The sequence below is a fragment of the Rhinolophus hipposideros genome (assembly GCF_964194185.1).
Source record: "Rhinolophus hipposideros genome assembly, chromosome: 16".
Taxonomy (NCBI): Eukaryota; Metazoa; Chordata; class Mammalia; order Chiroptera; family Rhinolophidae; genus Rhinolophus; species Rhinolophus hipposideros.
The window spans coordinates 31,540,420-31,560,354 of NC_138062.1; the positions used below are offsets into that span (position 1 = coordinate 31,540,420).

Here is a 19,935-nt window from a genome sequence, read left to right on the forward strand (position 1 = left end):
ATTTTGACATTTGTGAAGAGCACTGGTTAGTCATATTGAGGAATGTTCTTCTATTTGTGTTATCTGATGTTTTCTCATGATTAGATTGAGGTTATACCTTGTTGGGAAAGATATGACAGAGATGATATGCTCTTCCCACTGCAGAAAATCATGGGGTACATCATGTCAATATGTCTTATTGCTGATGATGTTAACTTTAGTCTGTTGGTTAAAGGGGTGACTGCCAGTTTTCTTCACCATAAAGTTACTATTTTTCCCTTTGTTATAATATTAATAAATATCTATTTTGGGAGAGATATCTTGAGACTATGCAAATATTCTGCTTCTTCTTTAAGCTTTTACCCACTAATTTTAGCATCTATCTGGGGATTTTGCCTACAGCAATTTTGCTGTGGTGTTCTTATGGGGAAATCTATTTTCCTCATCCCTTCTATATTTGTTAGTTGGAATTGTTCTGTAAGAAACAGTTGTTCCTTCTCCCTCATTTGTTTATCCATTCATTCAGTTATTTACTTATATCAATATGGGCAGACTGGAGGGTATTTATTTTATTTATTTTTTATTGTTTGGGTTTGTGATCTGAAAGCCAAAATCTCAACTCTGAAAATGGAGGGAAAGTCTTAGTATTATCACGAAGTTATCACGAAGTTTGGAAAACAGAAACCTACTTTGTTGACTTAAGACAAAGGATCTGAGAAAGGCACAGACTTGTTGGAAAGGCTGAAGAAGCAGCCTGGAAAGGGGCAGGCACTCAAGGCAGTCCTGGGTTCCTCTGTGTCTCAGGAAGCCCACAGGCAGTGGCCGGGGACAGAACTCACCTTAGAAGACCTCTGCTGGTGGGGACAGCACCGGCTGTCTTCAGCTTCTCTGTCATTCCAATCAGGATTCAAGTCTGGAGGTAGTGTCTGTCTGTTAGGTAGGGTAGGCAGAAGGCTTATGATTTTCATACCACAAGATTTACATAAGGAAGAGAAGAAACAGATGCTAGGTAGCCAGAAACCACCCATCTTTCAATCCCTTGGAAGTCAACCCTTCTTGCCCTGTCCTCAGGAATAAAGGTTGAAGCTACGCTCTGAGTGTCATCTCCGAACCCACCATAAACTCTGAGGAAAACAAATATAATTCCTCATGATATGATGTGGTATGTTAGAAAAGGCAGGGACCCAGTGCCTGGGTCAGCACTCTGGTCCCCTGCGCCTTCACCAAATGTCTTCATGTCTGGGTGGGGCTTCACCTCTTCTACTGTGAAATGGGTATACCTGGCCTTACTAATCTCTAAGGTCTCTTGAGAGGCTAAGCATCTGTAATTAAGATTTCAAAATTCAAGTGCATCAGAGATCATAATGGGTCAGGTCATATGGGAAGACGTGGAAGAAATGGGGCCTCCTAACCCCTAAAACATAAAATTAGACATATGTCACAAAACCATGGATTCTTAATATTAAGGAAACCTTAGAGCAAACCCTAATGTGCATGAGAATCACTTGGAGATCTTGTTAAAATGCAGGTTATGATTCAGTAGATCTGGGCAGGGGACGCTTTGTCCAGGGACCACATTTGAATGCCAAGCCTCTCTAGGGAAAATAGGTGGTTCTCAGCCTTGACAGCACATTGGAATCCCTGGAGGAGCTTTAAAAAGATACTTATGGCTGGCGTTCTCCCCACCCCCACCCCCCACATCCTCAACCCAGATCTTGATTCATTTGGTCTTGAGTGCAGCCTGGGCATTGGAAGGTTCAAAAACTCCCCGATGATATCAATACAACATAGATACCTGGGAACCACTGCCCGTGTACAAACTTCTCGTATTTGAGCACACAGCGCATCACCTAGAGGTCTTGTCCAACACAGCTCGCTGGGCCGCGCCCCCAGAGAATGTGACCCACAAATCTCAGGTTGGGCCTCAAATGTGCATTTCTAACAAGGTCCCAAGGAATACGAACTCGGCTGGTCAGTGGCTTTGGAGGGCATCTAATTTGATAGCGATGTTTCCCACGTGGGAAACCAAAATGAGGGGACTTGCTCAAGGTCTCTCCATACCAGATCTCCTGACTCCAGTCCCAGGCTTTTCCCTCAGCCCATCTTTCCAGCTTTCTCTTCCGCGTCCCGCTTTCTTCCCTGTCCAATGCGGAGCCACTAAACGCCAATTCCAGCGGGTTCTCTGGGGCTCCACGGGGGCCGGTTTCCCTTCAGGGGGATGTCCTTGCAGAGCTGCCCCCACCCCGACGGTGCCCACGCGAAGATGGGCAGGCTGGCACGGCCGCCGGGAGACGCTCGCTGCGCTCGGGACTCTGCTGCGTCCCTCTCGGGCCTCGAATCCTCCACGGGGCGAGTGGCAGGCAGAGGCGGGTGTGAGGGTGCGCGCGGCCGGGAAGCCCCGGGGCCCCGCGGGGAGAGGCTGCCCTTCCCACGGGCGCGCTCCTCCGCCCCAAGCCCCACCCCCAGGTGCACTGGCGCCGACGCCCGAGCGTCCCTGGCCGAGGAGAGGGATTGGCGCGCCGCGGGGCGGGTGTGGGCGCCGAGGGGATAAAGGCGCCGCGCTGCTGGGCCCGGGTGGGGATTCTGCTCGCGGCGCTTTGACTTGGGGCCACGTGCTGCTCCAGCTCCAGCGCCGCAGCGCCGCATCTCTGGGTGGCTGCGTCGGAAGGTCAGTGCGGAGGTGGCCGGAGGTGCCCCCCGATGGCTGTGCTGAAGGGCTGAGCACTCCTTGGGAGCAGAGGCCGACGTCGCGGGGCACCCTATGCGCGGCTGCCGGGATCCAGGTGCCTCGGGCGCGGCGCCGCAGACTGTGTCCTCCCCGGCGTGAGCGCGGGTCCCCAGCCATCACTGTGGAACGGGGAGGTCAGCGCCGGGCCCGGGGAGGTCCGGAGCTCTGCTGGAGTCCGCAGGGCAGGACACCCTGCCCCTTCCACTTTTGGGAAGGGCGCCCCCCGCCAGGGAATAGGGACAGGAGCGGCTGGACTCCCAAAACCGGTTTATGCAGTCGTCTCTCGGGCAGAGTGGGGTCCTGCGCCCTTTCCGCAGGGAGCCAGGCTGAGGTCGGAGACCGGTGGGCGGCTCGTCCCGCGTCTTCTTGGGTGCCCTGTGCCCGGCAGGTGTGCTTGGGCGGACAGGGACGCCCGCTCCGCAGAGCCAGACCTCCCTGTGCAGCTCAGGCTTCGAGCTCCGGGACTTTGTCGTTCTGAGCGTCCCCACAGTAAGGCCAGACTTCACCAGATCGTTGATGGAGTCTTTACATTGTTTGGGCAGCTTGCTAAGTTCTTTTCATAGATTGATTTTTATTAAATTCTTTCAACGGTCTAGTTTGGCGGTGCCATCATCGTCCCCTTTCTAAGGGTGAAGAAAATTAAGGTTTGGCAAGGTAATATGTGTAGGCTCACCCAGCAAGGGAGTGTGGTGCCTGGCCTTTGAAAACGCAGGCTGGTGGGTGCTCTCCTCCTGGGGAAGGGGCACGAGGAGCCGCGCAGGAGTGGGCAGCGGGCGGTGGGGAAGATGCCCCCTGCGCGACCAGGGCCGTGTTTTCTTGTTTTCTCTCTTGGGTACCTGATCTCATTCCTTTTCTTGAGGAAGAAGAATGGGGGTGGGTTAGAGACTCAAGGAACCTGGTTTCCTGCCCCCTCCTCTTGGTAATGAGTATCTGCCCGACCTTAGTCAGGTCAGTTCATTCTGCGAAATGCGGAAAAGATCCCAGCTTCAGGGTTACTGTGAAGGTGAAATAAGAGTTCAGGAAAGCAGGGGCTTGTCAACCCTCAGTAGTTATGAGGTGCCTGATTTTTCCCTTGGGTCATTACAATTAAGAGGACACATTTATTATTATTATTATTTAATGAACCAGAGATTTAAAGCTGAGACTGCCTTGCAAATGTGTTTTATAAGAATTATTGGTTTTTAAAGCAGAATTCGAGGTAAGAGAACCCAGAGGACGTGAACGTGGGCCTCTCCTTAGACGTGGGAGAGGGCACAGGGGCCTGGAAGTTGCCAACTAGGCAATGACTGAGCTTTGGTGAACGGAGCAGGAAGCTCTTCCTTGAGGGGCAAGGAATTAAGGTTTGGAGCAGCTGACCATTCCTGGAGACTGCTCTGACTGGGAGAAAAGATAAAGGCAGTAGAACAATACGTTTCAGCAGGTTCATAAGTGAAGAAAAAACTGATGGGGGTTCAGTGGGACAAGGGCTTGGGAGGTTGGACAAGACCGGGGTTCAGAAGGCAATTGAATTGTCAAATCTCTGGGGCAGCACTGATCTTCATTGGGTGAATTTTCTAGCTCCTCAGCAATATGTATATGCACAGACCGTTTCTTGGGGCCAGAGACTTTTGTTTTTTAATTTAAATGTTATTTCCAATTGTGGTTTCAGTCACATAACAAAATTTACCATGTTAACCATTTTTAAGTGTACAGTTCAGTAATGGCAAGTATAGTCATATTGTTGTACAACATCTTTAGAACTTCTTCATCTTGCATAACAAACTATGCCGATTAATTTTAAACTAATTTAATTAGTTTTTAAATCTAATTTAAACTAATTTAATTTAGTTTTAATTTAATCCCTTCCCCTTTCGCCCACCCCTTGGCAACTACCTGTCTGTTTCCTATCTCTGATTTTTGACTGCTTTTGATAACCCATAACTCATATAAGTGGAATCACACAATATTTGGCCTTTTGTGACTGGCTTATTTACTACTTAGCATAAGGTCCTCAAGTTTCCTCCATGTTGTCTCATGTGACAGGATCTCCTTTTTCAAGGCTGAATAACATTTCACTGCATGTATATACCACATTTTCTTGATCCATTCATCCATCAAGAGCTAAATAGTTTTGGCTTCATGCTTAATGTACTGGAGACATAACTTAATTCACCCTTATTTACTATCTCCATGGCTAAGAATGATTAGAGATAGAAATTTGGGAAGATCACAAGACAGCAAGAACATTAAGGGAAACTGATGGTGCATCCTCAGGGAAAAGGCCTATTTTGTTGGTCTTTAATATTTCAAATTGGAACTTTTTTTATTATTCCTGAAACAGAATTATCTATCTTCAGAACAATCACAACTGAAGTGAGTTTTCCCTAAGAAAATAAGTAATTTTTTCTGAGAACAGGTGCATTCTATTTTTTGTAGTATAGACAATCCCCTTATATTTCTTGTTTTCTCCTTCCTATCTGCCCGGTCGACACAGTGTTTGGTGAATACTGACACACATGAGGCACTAATAGGAATTGCTCATCAGAGGTCACAGCTTTATGAGAGAGGCAGCCATATTGTCTCCTGGCCACGAAAACCAACACATCCCAAACCAAACTCATTTCTCCTCACTTGACCTATTTCTTCAGGAAGCTCATTCTTGCATCAGCACAAATTAGAGACCTCAGTATTATCCTTCTTGATTCCTTTACCATCACCCTGCCATATCCAAACAATTACCAAAACCAGTTGAGCTCTGAGTCTATCTCTATCACCCCCACCCTCTTGGTGATGCCACTACTATTTCATAGTTCTGCTGTGGTTCATGTACATAAGGGTATATTCCAGGAGATGGGAGAGGTTGTATAATGACCACCTTACAGAGGCCTGGTTGGGGAGGCGTTCCATTATTTCTGGAGGAGAGTCTATTGACCTGTTTCCTTTTTATCCCTTTGCAGTTAAAGTTAATAAGGTGTTTGGGAGAGAGAGACTAGGGACTATCATCTGATCGTTAAGGAGCGACTGAGAGTCTTCTTTGATGTTTTTTTTCCCTATATAAATTTAGTAACTAGCTTAGCAAAGCAAGTATTACTTTTGAACAATTGTTCTAAAAGTGTGATCTGGGGAATGCTGGGGTTCCCTGAGATCTTTCATAGGGTCTGTGAGGTCAAACTATTTTCAAAATAATACTAAGAAGCGATTTGCCTTTTTCATTCTTTCTCTACAAGTGGAGTTTTCCAGAGGCTACATAACTTGTGATGAGCTTTTCCTCTGATGGCTTATGAAAGGTGTGCTTGTGTATTCTTGTGTTTCTAGAATCTTGCAAGGGTAGTAGGCTTAGGGTATACATGTGTACATTTTCAGAGATGAACTCAGTTTGTTCTTAGCACTTTTACTGTGCACTTACTGGCTACCTTCAGTTATATCTGCTGTCATCTGTGACCTCATTTTCTTTTAATAAGGCATTACTTTCTAATTCCTAAGTTTTCCTTGTGCCTATAGGAAAAAACAATAAAAAGTAAGTGTCCTTTGTAGTTTTGATTTGAAAAGTTTACTGAATTTTTAAATGGTATAAAATTTTTCTCAAATTTACTATTTTGTTCTAAAGTAAAAGGATGTTAACTTATATAATTTTTATATTTAAGGATACGTTGTTGACTGAAAAAGGGGGTGTTAGAGCACTTGATTTTTCTACTCAAAGCTACACCATCCATGTCTGTAAATGCTAAAAAAAGAAATGAAATAACATGTCAAGTTCCTTGACTTGTGGAAGGGAGGGATTTACTCTAGAGAAATGGGCAAATCTAAAGACATAAAAATATGAATGCTTTCCTCAGTTTTACAGATGTTAGAACTTTACTGTATGTGTCCTATGTCATAGAACTTTTTTTAATAACATGGTGCCAATAACATTATTCTGAAACCAACCATTCAGAGTTATCTAAACAAAAATGAATTGAATAGCTTAAATGTAGATATGATGAGCTCTTTAGAAGCCAAAAGTTATTCATTACAGCTTCCCTAACGAGAAATGAAAAAGCTATTGAAACATCTAACAGGATAAGTTATCAAATTGCAGTGGCCGGAGAAACACACAATAAAGCTTTGTTCGGATGAAAAAGCGTTGAAAGAAATCATAGCGCCACCACTTTGTAATAATACAGAAATTTGTCAAATTAAAAATTTAGCTGCAGATATGAAAACTAAGTTAGTATCTTAACAGAAATGTATTATTGCTTTACAGATGGAAGAATGTACAGTCATGGCTGGATTTACCATTTTGTTTGTATTCTTCTGGTATCAGCTCCAAACCAACCATCAAAGAATATCTTTTTAGTGAATGCTTGCCAGCAAACACAAGTAGGGACAACATTTTCAGTATAGAATAACTTTTTGAATTTCATGGTGTACTCTGGAACACCTGTGCTGCGTTTGCATTGATGACGCAAATACAGTACTAGATAAAACTACTGGTGCCTTTGCACAAACCAAGGCTGTGGCAACAAACGGTACCGGTTCACATGGTATTCTTCATAAGCTTTCAAGAAAAAAAAAGAAAAAAAATTGCCAGTCTTACTTAAGAATGCCCTTTATGGACCAGTAAAAATGATGGATTTTATTCTATCTTGACCCTTGAGGACATACCTTTTTAGTATGCCATGTGCTGAATGAATGCACTTGTTCTGTGTTGGAGTGTGATGGCTGTCTCGAGGTAAAGCCTGTGCATGATGATTGAGTTGTAAGCTGAAATGGACCCCTTTTTTTTTTTCATAGAGAACCATTTTTGCTTCAAAGAATGACAGACAAACTGTGGTTATTCATTCTTGGATAATTGGAATACGTTTTCTAAAACAAAATGAACCAAGTGAGTCTGACTTCAAGGAAACAACTAATGGTATTTGTTACCAATTAACTTGTGTCTACCGCCATGAGCTTGATAGCCTCCCAATACCTAGGAATTTTCTGATGAGATCAGTGGTGATATTAATCAGAATGATTTTGACGCTATGTAGGGAAGTGTGTTAACATTTGGAAGCTCTGCATAAATCACTGAATGAGTATTTTCCAAAAGACCAATGCATGAAATTGCAAAATCATGCAGGGGTAAAAGATCCATTCAAAGTATTAGATAGACCATTCGGTTTTAATGTAACAGAGTCTGAAAGGTTCATTGATATGGCTTCGGATTCTACATTGCAACTAACCTTTAAGAAACTACCATGTGTTGAGTTTTGGATATCAAAAATGAGGATCCAGAATTATCTGAAAAAGCTTTTAAAATTCTATTCCTTTTCCCCACTACTTTGCTGTGTGAGTCTGGATTTTCTTCAATAAAAGCAACAAACAGATTGAGTGCAAAAACAAATGTTAGAATCCAGCTGTTTCTATTAAGGCAGACATCAAAGAGATGTACAAAATGTAAAACAGTGGCACTCTTCTCACTATTTTTTTTGTTTGTTTTGAAAATATAGTTTCATAAAAATACGCTTGTTAACATGTTTATTGGTTTTAAATTAATTAAGACATTGAACATTTCTCAGTGTTGCTTTGTAATACAGCAAACATTGTTAAATATTACCCACATAAACAAAAGCTCATTGTAGTCCTCAATTTTTAAGAGTGTGAAGGAGTCCCGAGACCAGAAAACCTGAGAACTGCTGCCCTAAGAGTATTAACTTGAACTTGGCAGTAGCAATATAATCTTGACTTAGAAAAGAGTTACGTTGTAGATGGGAGGAAGCGTTTTGTTTGGTTTGGCTTTAATGTCAGTACATTGTTAATCAACACAATCCCATATGAGGGGCAACAGTGCTGCTTGGTGGTGAAGCATTGGGGTCTGGAGAAGGGGCGGTTGCCGTGGTTAAATCCCATAGTGTAGGGAAGTACTCACCGGGATATAGTGAGCATCATATGTTAGCTATTAATGGCAGTGGAATAGGAAGAACCAATTCAATTAGGAATTGTCCACATCGTTTAACTAAAACGCTTTGTGTTCAGTTAGGAATTTTTGCCTCCTTCCTGCTTTCTCCTTGTGGGGAAAGAGAAGATGAATAGAGTTGTACCTATTTCATATCTTCAGGGTTTGCCTTTTCCCTGACTACCATCTCCTCAATCTTTAAAAGAAAAAAAAATAACTTTTTCAACTGTGGCCATTTATCATTTTGTTTTTGGCATTGAGCATTGCCTTTGAGTTTCAAGTGTTCTGGTAAATCGAGCTGCTTCTTGGCTTCCATGCCATCCTCTTGAACTTGGTGACTTTGAGAATCAAAGTTCTTACCTGGACTCGGGTGTCGACATGGCTTCAAGGATGTTCTCCCCAAAGGTCTTTTGAGAGATGCTTAAAGAGAACCTCAGGCCTTTTCTGTAACATGGCCCACCCTGGATGCCTCTTTTCCAATCCTGATCCTGAACAGGAAGCCAGAGATGTGCCATCAAAAGGTTCTCTTCTGCTTGTCTGGGAAAGTTAGTCAGGATGAAGGGCCTCAGGAGGAGGTTTGTAGGACTGCATTTGATGCCGGGGACCTGTTGGGGCCAAGCCACCAACCCAACAGAAGCTGCTGGGACTCTACCTGCCTTATTTCGGTGTCCTAAAGAACTAAGTCACCATGGCTCATACAAGAGTAGTAAAGCATAGATTTTCAGGAGATTGTATTTTCCTTTTGTTTTCTATAATTTGGACTTGAGAAAAGTTACAAGAAAGTTCCTGTTACCTCTGGTGTTTTCATTTAGAATTACTGTTGTCTACTCAAAGCACTGAGTTGAGTATGGCAGTAGGCTAAATTAATATCTTAAAATGAAAATGTCTTCAACTGTGGTTTACCTTTTCTCCTTTCATGATGCAAAATATAAGATGGTTGAGACCTGGTACTCCCTTTTGAGGGAGTGGGACACCAGAGTCTGCTCTGAAGGTTCATCTACCAGTTCTTTTGGCAATGTTACCACTGATAGAGATAGGGCTGTGGGGCTGTGTGCAGGGTGGAATAGGCCTCACATTAGAGGGTGGGACGTCTGCTGTTTGAACCATCAGAGCAAGCTGTAAGGCTCTGATTTGCTCTTGTGACACACTTGCCTGGTTGCTGGGGAGAGAATGGGGAAAAGGGAAGCCCTGCATGCATTGTTCTGCATGCATTGTCTCAAGCCATGTGTGATTGGACCATCTTGACCTCTTGAGGCCAGAGCTGATTTCATAGTCAGCGGTAAAGCTGATGAGGCAAAGCTAGACTGAAATATACATGATCTGGGAGGAAAGGAGAAAATGGTTTTTCTAAATAATCCTTTTTAAAGGGATGACATTAAAACAGAAATTAGTCACAGCTTACTAAATATTGCCAGGGGCCTTTTTGTCTTAACCATCTGCTTTTCTAGTCTGGTTCATTCTAAAGATAATATCTGAGTGTTTGCTCGAGATGTACAGGGTACTGTGTTATTTAACTTAAGACCTACTTGTACTCTCTGAGGGTGTGGGGACAGATTGATAACAGTTGTTTAGATTTAAAGCCTTCCCTAGGATCCACAGACTTGGTGTTTCTGGGCTGTACAGCTCTCTCTATATTATAGTAACCTCTGCTGTGACAGTAGATCCCAGTTGATGTCAGCCTTATGCAATTCCAATTCTAAGTCTCCGTCCAGCCTGTGTGTGCCTGCACTTCGTATGAGCAACGTTTTATCCCTTTTTCACAGGGCCTGACTCACAGTGGGCTCTTGACTGGCACTCTCGACAGTCTCTTTAGTTCAATTCATAAATCCAAAACATGGCTTTGCTCATGAACTGACCATCTTAGTGTTAATTTTGGTTAAAGAGTTTATGTTTTAAGGGTTTCGGAGAATAAAAGGTAACGTAATGAACTCAGCTCCTTTTCTCTTACAGGGTACTTGAAGAGAAAATGCCAGTGGTCATTAGGACACTGCGGCAAACTGTATGCCAGGTGCTGCAGAGCACAGCCTGCCGCTGTCGGAAGGCTGCCCTGCCCGGCCTGTTCCCGGGCCCCTCCCCTTGGCAGCTTCCAGCCGATGCCAACTTCCACTCTGCCTCTTTCTCTGAAACAGACCAGCCACGCGTCTTAATTACAGGTTGCGTTTTCCCCTTTTTTCCATGGATTATTTTGTGGCTGATGATTTTCTTTGCAGCTTCTTTGTGGCCATGTATGTCTTTTTAGAATGTCTAACATGCCACCAGCTGGCACTTATTAATCAGAAACTCCCTTTTCCACTTGTGACTTCCTCTGGAATCTTGCAAATCTCAAACCTTCATTTTGTCACTATTGCCAGCGCTTGATTTCTTCCCTGCCATTATTTTTTGTCTGAGGGAGGACTGAGGAATCTGGGCGCCCAACAGCTGCTTTGGAACTCGGTTCCCCATCCCTAGTCTCATGGAAAGGTAGTGTGCAGGGAATAGAGTATGGAATCTGGAATCAGGAGCATCTTTTCTTGGCAAAACTCCGCAATCGAAACTCGGTGTCCCTCATCCCAAGCAGTAATTGCACATTCGTGTGTTGGAGAAGATAAGTTAGGGGCTGTCTGGAGGAACTCGCCCCCCCCATCTCATATTGCTGTCTGTCTCATCCTCGCCAGACTTGCTTCCTGATCCTCCTTACCTGGTGTCCACCCAATCCCTGATTCTATACCCTCCTCACTCCAAATTTTACTCTGTCACTCCCATGTACTTCTAGCCTACTCAAGCCCACCTCTGGTTTAATTTACCCCTTTAATTTCCTTCTTGCCAGGTTTTCTTCTCTTGGCTTCTCGTCACCGTTGGTGTGTGTGTTCCTTTGACTGCCTCCTGCTCTCCTCCCACTGTGAATGGGTTTCCAGTGTAGTTGGTTCCCCTCTGCACTTCCCTCTGTGATTCACCCAGCTTGTCTGTGTGTCGTTTTATTGCCTCCTACCCCCACTAACGAAGCATCTTCCAGGGCCCATGTTAGCATCAGTGGGCCTAGTTTTAGTTCCATGTTAACCAGTGCTTACAGGAAATCCTATTTTCTGTATCTTCCTGCCTCAGTAATTTCTCTCAGATGAAATTTATGATTTTGTTCCCCCAAATGTGTTCCCAACCCACTAGCTCTCCTGTTTCTATCAGTGGCATTTTTAATGCCGTTTTGTTTATATTAATGACTCCTTATCGATTCAGTTATCAGCCTGTTTTTTCAGGTGATTTCTTGGTTTGTGTCCCCCTCTCTCTCCTTTCACATCCCATTCTAGGTTTAATGGAGGATGGGGTTCTGGAAAATCCCATCAGAGGTTGATATAAACTATTATATTTGTGTTTGAGTATTTTGTTACCCATAGCAGACAAACTTCAGAACCCATCTAATAATGAAGGCAAGGATGGGAGTGAATTCCTGGCCCGAGGAGCCAGAAGGTTGTCCAGTTTTCTTGTAATTTTTCTGTTTCTGCACCCTGCTCCTACTCAGGCACTCCATGTGGGTGAGAGCTTTGTCTCTGAAACTAATATTACCTGTATTCATTTCTCTCCTCCCTTGGAGGAGGTAATTCAATTCTATCAGGCCAACCTGGGGCTTTCCCTAATAAGCTAAGACAACAAATAGAGTCTTATTTCATGATTACATTCTGGGAATAAATGCATTGGTTAGATTTAGATTAAAGTTTTACTTCTTTTCCCTTCATCTAGGGGGTCTTGGCCAGCTGGGAGTGGGGCTTGCTAACTTTCTGAGGTAAGAGCCCTAAAAGTGAAAATTTAAAATCTGAAATTTAAAATTTAAAATTTAAGTTCTTCAGTATGGGAAGCATGTCTTTGCTACCATTTAACCATGTAACCTTTTCTCTCCTCTCTTGCCCCTTACTATTTTTAAGATCTCCTATCTAAATGACTGTTTGGAATACATTTCATTTTGCCTCCTAGGTAGACATTATTGCAGGTCCTGATTCAGCATTCCCTACACTGATCAGTTACCCACCCTCTTTTCTAACTAAGGCAGAGTAAGACACAGAACTCCAGAAGAATCACTTGATTTTTAGATGTTTGGGGGCAGAGGGATATGCGTAGAGACCGACAAGAACAGTGTGGGATTCGGAGAGAGTGGGATGAAAGCATAAGGGAGGAGAGAAGGATGAGGAGGGAGAGGTAAAAACTTAGGTGGCAAACATAGGGGTGAAAATGGGGTGATAGTAGAAATGGAAGATGGGGCCATGAATAGGCAGAGGGAGGCCTGAGTGTGGCCCGCACTGAAGGTGTGTGTGTTTGGGAAGAAGAGGGAGGAAAGGCATGAAAAGGAGGGATTTGGAGGCTGACAGGAAATTACACTTCCTGTTTGAAAGATTGTTCTCATAGGACAAATTATATCCTAGATATATTAACTTATGTGTGTTGATTTTAGGAAACGATTTGGGAAGGATAATGTGATTTTGTCTGACATAAGGAAACCCTCTGATCACATCTTCCACAGTGGTAAGAGGTCATTATGGCTTGCTTTTATTTTTATCTTTAATTTTCAAAGTACGGTTGGAAGGGCAGCTCATGGAATCAGTGTGGGCAACAGCTCATAACCAGGCTTGTGAATTAAAGAAAGAGAGATTATTGAGGCACAGTTGTGTCTCTTAAAAAAATTTCATATTTTTGTTCTCAGTAGTTCTGTACAATGTCTACAATAACACTGCTGCTTATTCAAGTGTTATAAGAACATGAGAGTTCTTCTAAACGTGAGGTAAAATTTTGGAATAACGTCTTTGGATATCATTTGGAGTAGTATCTTTGAAATAAAAACTTTGATTCCTGTCTTTTTGAGTTTTTAGTTAACTTCTTCGCTCAGAGAACAAACAAGCAAAAATCATGTTCTGTAAGGAAGAAAAGGAACTTAAAAATTTTGGAGAGGAGCGGCTGGTTAGCTCAGTTGGTTAGAGCACGGTGTTCTTAACAAGGTTGCCAGTTCGATCCCCACATGGGCCACTGTGAGCTGTGCCCTCCAGAACTATATTGAAAAAACTACTTGACTTGGAGCTGATGAGTCTTGGAAAAACACACTTAAAAAGAAGTTTTAAAAAAATTGTTGGAGAAATTAATCCTCATATTTCAACATGGACTTGCACTTAAATTACTGCACACACACACACACACACAAATCTCAAACTCCTGTAGTCAAGTTTTCCACTAGCTCAGAATCATTTTTATGTCTTCTAATCCTGCCTCGTTCAGTGTGGTCCTTTTGCAACTTGGGGAAGAGCAGTAATTTGCTATCAGTGGGGAAAATTGGCATTGAACAAAATCGGCTCCACCTCTCGCCTAACCAGATATGATGAAATCATGATTTGTCATTCTTCTGTACCATGGTTTTTTGTGGTTGTTTTTCAACCCATTTCTCTATTCCTTTTAAAACTTGTAACTTTTAAGCAGAGTGAAATCACTCTGCATGTAGGGTTGGTATTAACAGTACCAACTGGAACCCGCTGCCTGATTATGACATTTCTTCCACTTACTCTCTATTTGATCCTGGCAAGTTTTAACCACTCTGTGCCTCAATTTCCTCGTCAGTAAATTTATCTGCCTCAAATGCCATGTGAGAGCTAAATATACAGAGAGCCCTTAGAATAGTACCTGTAAGTCGAAATCCTGTTTAAGCAATAGCTATTATTAGCTGTGGGGTGGTTGGAGTTGGTGATTCTTCCATAACAAAAATGCTACATGGTGTCCAAGTGGTTCGGTTACCCAGTTGGTACTAATGGAATTCACAAGTCAACGGCGGAGAGGGGAAAGGTCCATTTAGCTCTTCAAACCCCAAACTTTTTTTACCTCTGTGGTTTCACCATTTTCCTTATAGGCCCATTTATTTATTCCGACATTCTGGATTACAAGAATCTTAGAGAGACAGTGGTAAACCATCGCATTACCTGGTTGTTTCATTATAGCGCTTTGCTCAGTGCAGTTGGAGAAGCAAACGTATCCTTGGCAAGAGCTGTCAATATCACAGGTAAGTCTCTGAATCTTGCCCAAAATGACCTGTTTTCCAATTTTTCCAGTTTTTTGGTAAAAGATTTTTCAGATTGTGATACTGTCTGTTGGTTTCAGGATTGCATAATATTCTGGATGTTGCCACAGAACACAATTTGCGATTGTTTGTGCCCAGCACGATCGGAGCTTTTGGACCCACTTCTCCCCGGAACCCAACCCCTGATCTCTGCACCCAGAGACCAAGGACAATCTACGGGGTGTCTAAGGTCCACGCGGAGCTCATGGGAGAAGTACGCATTACTTGGCCAGATGTCTCAGTGTTTCCCTTTCTACTCTTTTTGTCTCAAACACCTGCTGATTCATCCTTGGAGGGGACTTTCCTGCTCCCCCGATTCTAGCCTCCAGAAATTCTCCTAAACTGATTGTTTGCCAAGCAGCAGGTACGATAGCTCCAGAAGAACTCCTCAGCCGTATGGTAATATTCACGCCTCCGAGAGGCCCCTCAGATGGCATTTGCTGCCCATTGTATTTGTCCTGCACTATTCTTTCAGACTCCCGTATTGGTAGTTATTGGTGGTAGTTTAAAAACTTTATATTATGGAAAATTTCAAACGTCTTTTTGGTTTTATTTTATTTTTTTATACTTTGTAACTCTATAGCAGACTTTTGTTGGTGTCTGATCCTTTAGCTGATATGTCACAGTCATTGCTCTCGTGTCACCCACTGTCCTCCCCCGTACTCTTTGCAGTGCTTCACGGCAGGGACCTGCCCATGGGGAATTGTGTAGGACCATGAGCAGGGACTCCCTTCCAATGAAAGGCCGGAAATTGCTACTGTAAGCTGATGTATTATTTACCCTGTTGATGGGTCCGCAGAATGATGGTTGTCTGAAGATAAACACTGAAGAGTTATTAAAGCAAAATGAGCTGTCCTCCCTCCTTCTAAAAGGACACTGTTAGAAATTCTAGAATCTTCCTTTCCTTTAGGAGAATTGTAGTATAACTGCATGGGATAATATTTCAGAAAAAGTCTGTTATTTCTTTGTATTGCTGTATCTGATTTGAAAGATTCTTTCTAAAAGTGAGTTTTCTCTTTTTTGTAGTATTATTATTACCGGTATGGGTTAGATTTCCGATGCTTGAGATATCCTGGCATCATTTCAGCTGACTCCCAACCTGGAGGAGGAACAACTGGTACGTGTAGTTTCCTATCTCTTTTGTGTGTAAGATAGGCTTTCTGTGTGTAAGACGGGGAAGAGTGCTGATGAATCTGTCATCTTTGTAGCCATATGCTGACTGAGTTTCTGCATCCTCTCCAGGAAGTGCATCTAGAAGCTCATTGTATCCTATTGTTGTATCCTATTGACTTACACTTGCCAGTGTTGTAAATGCAGCTCAGGTCAGCTATCCACAGTGCTGGAATCAAACAGATAATATTTGGGAGCAAACGTGTTACCCACAATGTAGGAAGACAGCAAATAAGAAATACCCTCTTTCTTTGAATACAGCCTTTATTTCTTAATACAGAGAACCTTATTGAAATGGAATCTATATATTGCATAGTTAAAAGGAACACAAGCATTGTTAGTAGTAGTAGTAGTGGTAGTAGTACTATTGTTGGTTTGGACTCAAGCATGCATTATATTCAGTAACTCCTACATTAGAAATCCTTCCCACATGAGGGGTCCTGAGATGCAATATAAAAGATATTTGACAAAATCTGAAAGAATTTAAAGGAGGCTCTGTTTTTGGTTACTTTAAAAAAGCTTTTGCCTTAATATGTTTCTCCACGTACATACTGGGAACCCCTGGGGATCCCTGAGACCCTTTTCAGATGTCCAAGGGGTCAAAACTATTTTTACGTGAATACTGACATGTTATTTGCCTTTTCACTCTCCTTCACAAGTGTTCCGTGGAGTTGTTCAGAGGCTATGTGAGGGTGATAGCACAGGACTGAATACAGAAGCAGATGGGCGCTCCAGTTAGCTCCTATTAAGCCAGATAGTAAAGAGATTTTCAAAACATAAAACATGCCATTCTTCTCACTTAATTTTCTTTGGTTTGAAAAATATGTTATTAGTCACATAAAATATCATACATATGAAGTCTCAGTTAACTTCTGATGTAGTAAATATTGATACACTTCACGTGAATAAAACCTCTTTGGGGGCCATCGGTGTTTTTTTTTTTTTTAAGAGCATAAAGAGGTTTTGAGAGTAAGATGTTTCAGAACTACTGCCTCAATCCACGAGGCTCGTTCATGATTTTGTTCTAAGACAGGATTCTCTTTCAGACTACGCAGTCCAGATTTTCCACGATGCTGTAAAGAATGGCAAATTCGAGTGCAACCTGAAAGCCAGCACAAGGCTCCCAATGATGTACATCGATGACTGCATTAGGGCCACCCTGGAAGTGATGGAAGCCCCGGCAGAGTCCCTCTCCATGAGGACCTACAACGTCAACGCCATGAGCTTCTCCCCCGAGGAACTGGCCCAGGAGGTCCTGAAGCACGTACCAGAATTCCAGATCACTTACAACGTGGATTCTGTTCGTCAGGCCATAGGTTGGTACAGAATTGCAAACGTTTCAAAACCAAAATTAAAGTTCGGTTTGCACTATGAGTCCCTGGGGAACATAAACTGTGGAGGATAAGGAGAGCATGGTGCCTTCCCAGGGATCCTGACACATTCTGGAGAAGGAGCAATTATTGAGCCAAAGCCTGTAGATGCTGCAATTTTGGGAAATGATATCTAATGGGGGTGGAGTAGCTTCATTCCAAATAAACAACAGCTTGTCAGCATTTTACAGTTTAAACATAAAACAAGAAGACATGAGATGCAAACCGCCCTGGGTCTTAAATGCTGTGACTGTCCCATTCTGTGGCCCTGAGCACCGTTTGAGTATAAGATTCCTACCCTATGAGTTTGCTTGAGGTCTTAGTAGTATGTAACAATTCACAGTGTCTGACAGTAGACAAGTAATAGTCTTCCAATCTCAGAGGCTGACTATGTGTGTGCATAGTAGCTGCCCTGGTCTGCTCAAAAGGGGCGTTTGAAAGACGGAATTTCTTGTGTGGTACCTTGTGTGATAGACCTGTCGATAAAATTGTTGGAGACCTTTTGAAACTCTAGAGCCTGAAAAACTTAAGCTCTTCTTCTATATCTTTTCCTAGCCGACAGTTGGCCCATGAACTTTGATGACAGCAATGCTCGGAAGGACTGGGGATGGAAACATGATTTTGATCTTCCAGAGTTGGTGACGACCATGTTGAACTTCCATGGTTTCGATACCAGAGTTGCTCAAGCTAACTGAAGGGATCAAAAGAACGAGCTTGTACATCCTGGACGTCTGTCAAAGGAAAACAGTAGTGACCCTAAGGTTAAAGACCCCTAAGAACCTAGATTATTGGAGTCAAAGGCCTCATTGGACTAAATTTTGGCAGCTCACATTGAACTGCCAGATAGAGAATCGAATTGGCTTTGGCATTTTCACAATGCTGTCCGTTAGGTGGTAGGACTTGTAAAGCTTTGCTGTTTGCCTAAACTTGTCCAGACACACATATCACAGAATGAAGACTGAAGTCGTAACCGTTTCTATTTCCCTAATTAAGTGACCATTTCTGGGAAGGTGAAAGTATGTGACGGTTGTGTTTAATTAAATTTCATTTAAATATCACTCCTAAGACTCTATTATTCTCTTGACTAGAGACTAAAGATTACATTTTAGAGACTATCAAAGATGCCCTCCTAATTTAAAAGTATTCTTTCCTGTCCCATCAGAACATAAAATGTGTTTGATATCTTTATTAATCCCACGTTCACAATGCTGAAGAGATTTTAACATTTTTTCAAAAATGATCATTTCTCATTTATTTTTCTGTAAGAAAATATGTCTGTAAGAAATTAAGAATATAAAAGATGATGTAAGTAGTACAAGGCATGTCACCTCTTATTTTGATTGCCTTCCAATTAGTGAGCTATAGTAATTAGCAGGAATATAACTCCCTTACCTGACAATGTCAGTCTCTCAGAGGAGCTTGTCTAAATACGCAGGTTTCTGGGCTCCACCCCTTCACCTTGTCTCAATAAATGGGGACGGGCATCTCGAAGTGCCACTAGTCCTATTGAAGCTCTAGCCCACTTGTGTAGACCAGTTCCAAACACTATTTTCTAAAGAGAGCTTTCTTGTTACAGCCTTTTTTATATACTCTTAGACTGAGACTTCAGAGGAGCTACTCTAAACCCTCCGAAGCCATTACTGTATAAATATATACAGATTTACTGTTTTTCCAGCTACCTCAGGACGTGCTACATGTGGAATCACTAGAAGGTGAAACTGCACAGAGGAATCCTGGGTATATTGGTAAACAGCTATCAAGGATTAAAAGGCATTTATTATATGTGCTTAATGACAATGCTATGTGTTTGGAATTTTTAACAGCTAGGCAGAAACGTAATTTTCCGGGAGGCATAACTGGATTTAAAATCTTTTTAACATATAACTGGAGAAGTTCTAGATAATTGAATTATTTAATAATAGTTATATTGATATAATTCTTCCCCTTACTTAGCATAATTAACCTTACATTTCTACATTTTATTTTCTAAAACCAAACAGATAGTAATGAGCTTTTCTGTTTTACAGCTTTATTGAGATATATTTCATATACTGTAAAATTCAGTATATGGTAATTAGCTGTATACGGTAATTAGATTTTTCAGTATATTCACAGAGTTGTGCAGCCATCACTATAACCTAATTTTAGGCCACGTCAGGATCCCACAAAGAACCACATACTAGCCCTCCTCACCCGAGGCAACCAACAGTTTACTTTCTGTGTCTACAGATTTGCCTATTCTGGACATTTCACATCAGTGGAATCATACAATATATAGTCTTTTGTGAATGGCTTCTTTAACTTAGCATAATGTTTTCAAGGTTCATGTTATAGCGTGTATCAGTATTTCATTTACTTTTACTGTACTTGATTTCATCACTAAATAGTATTCCATTGTGTGTACATACCACATTTTGTTTTGTCTTTTCATCAGTTGAGGAATGTTTAGGTTGGTTGGTTGCACTTTTTAGTTATAAATAATATTGTTATGAATATATGCAGATAATTGAATTTTGAAGCTCATTTATTTCTTACTGTTTACAGTTTGAAAAACAGTTCTTAAGCTCTTTTAATTTATTCTCAGTCATCTTAAAGGAACAGAAATTAATTTTTTCCTTCCATGAGAAGGGAAAAAGGAACTGACTTGAATGACCCTTTTCTTTAGACCCTGTTCTTCCAGCGTTTCCACCAAGTGGAAGCGTTTCCTTCCAGCGTTTCCTTGGGTGACCTT

General features: G+C 42.2%; 1 protein-coding gene across 1 annotated transcript; it reads left to right on the plus strand.

Moving 5' to 3' along the window:
- Nucleotides 1–9,158: 9,158 nt before the first annotated feature.
- On the plus strand, nucleotides 9,159–17,971 carry LOC308509382 (L-threonine 3-dehydrogenase, mitochondrial; the record flags this gene model as incomplete). The annotated part of the gene is made up of 9 exons (XM_081077366.1): nucleotides 9,159–9,178; nucleotides 10,554–10,756; nucleotides 12,315–12,357; nucleotides 13,021–13,091; nucleotides 14,458–14,607; nucleotides 14,706–14,878; nucleotides 15,691–15,781; nucleotides 16,881–17,150; nucleotides 17,760–17,971. 9 exons carry the CDS (start codon nucleotides 9,159–9,161, stop codon nucleotides 17,897–17,899), a joined length of 1,161 nt encoding a protein of 386 aa, XP_080933492.1. The 3' UTR covers nucleotides 17,900–17,971.
- Nucleotides 17,972–19,935: the final 1,964 nt, after the last annotated feature.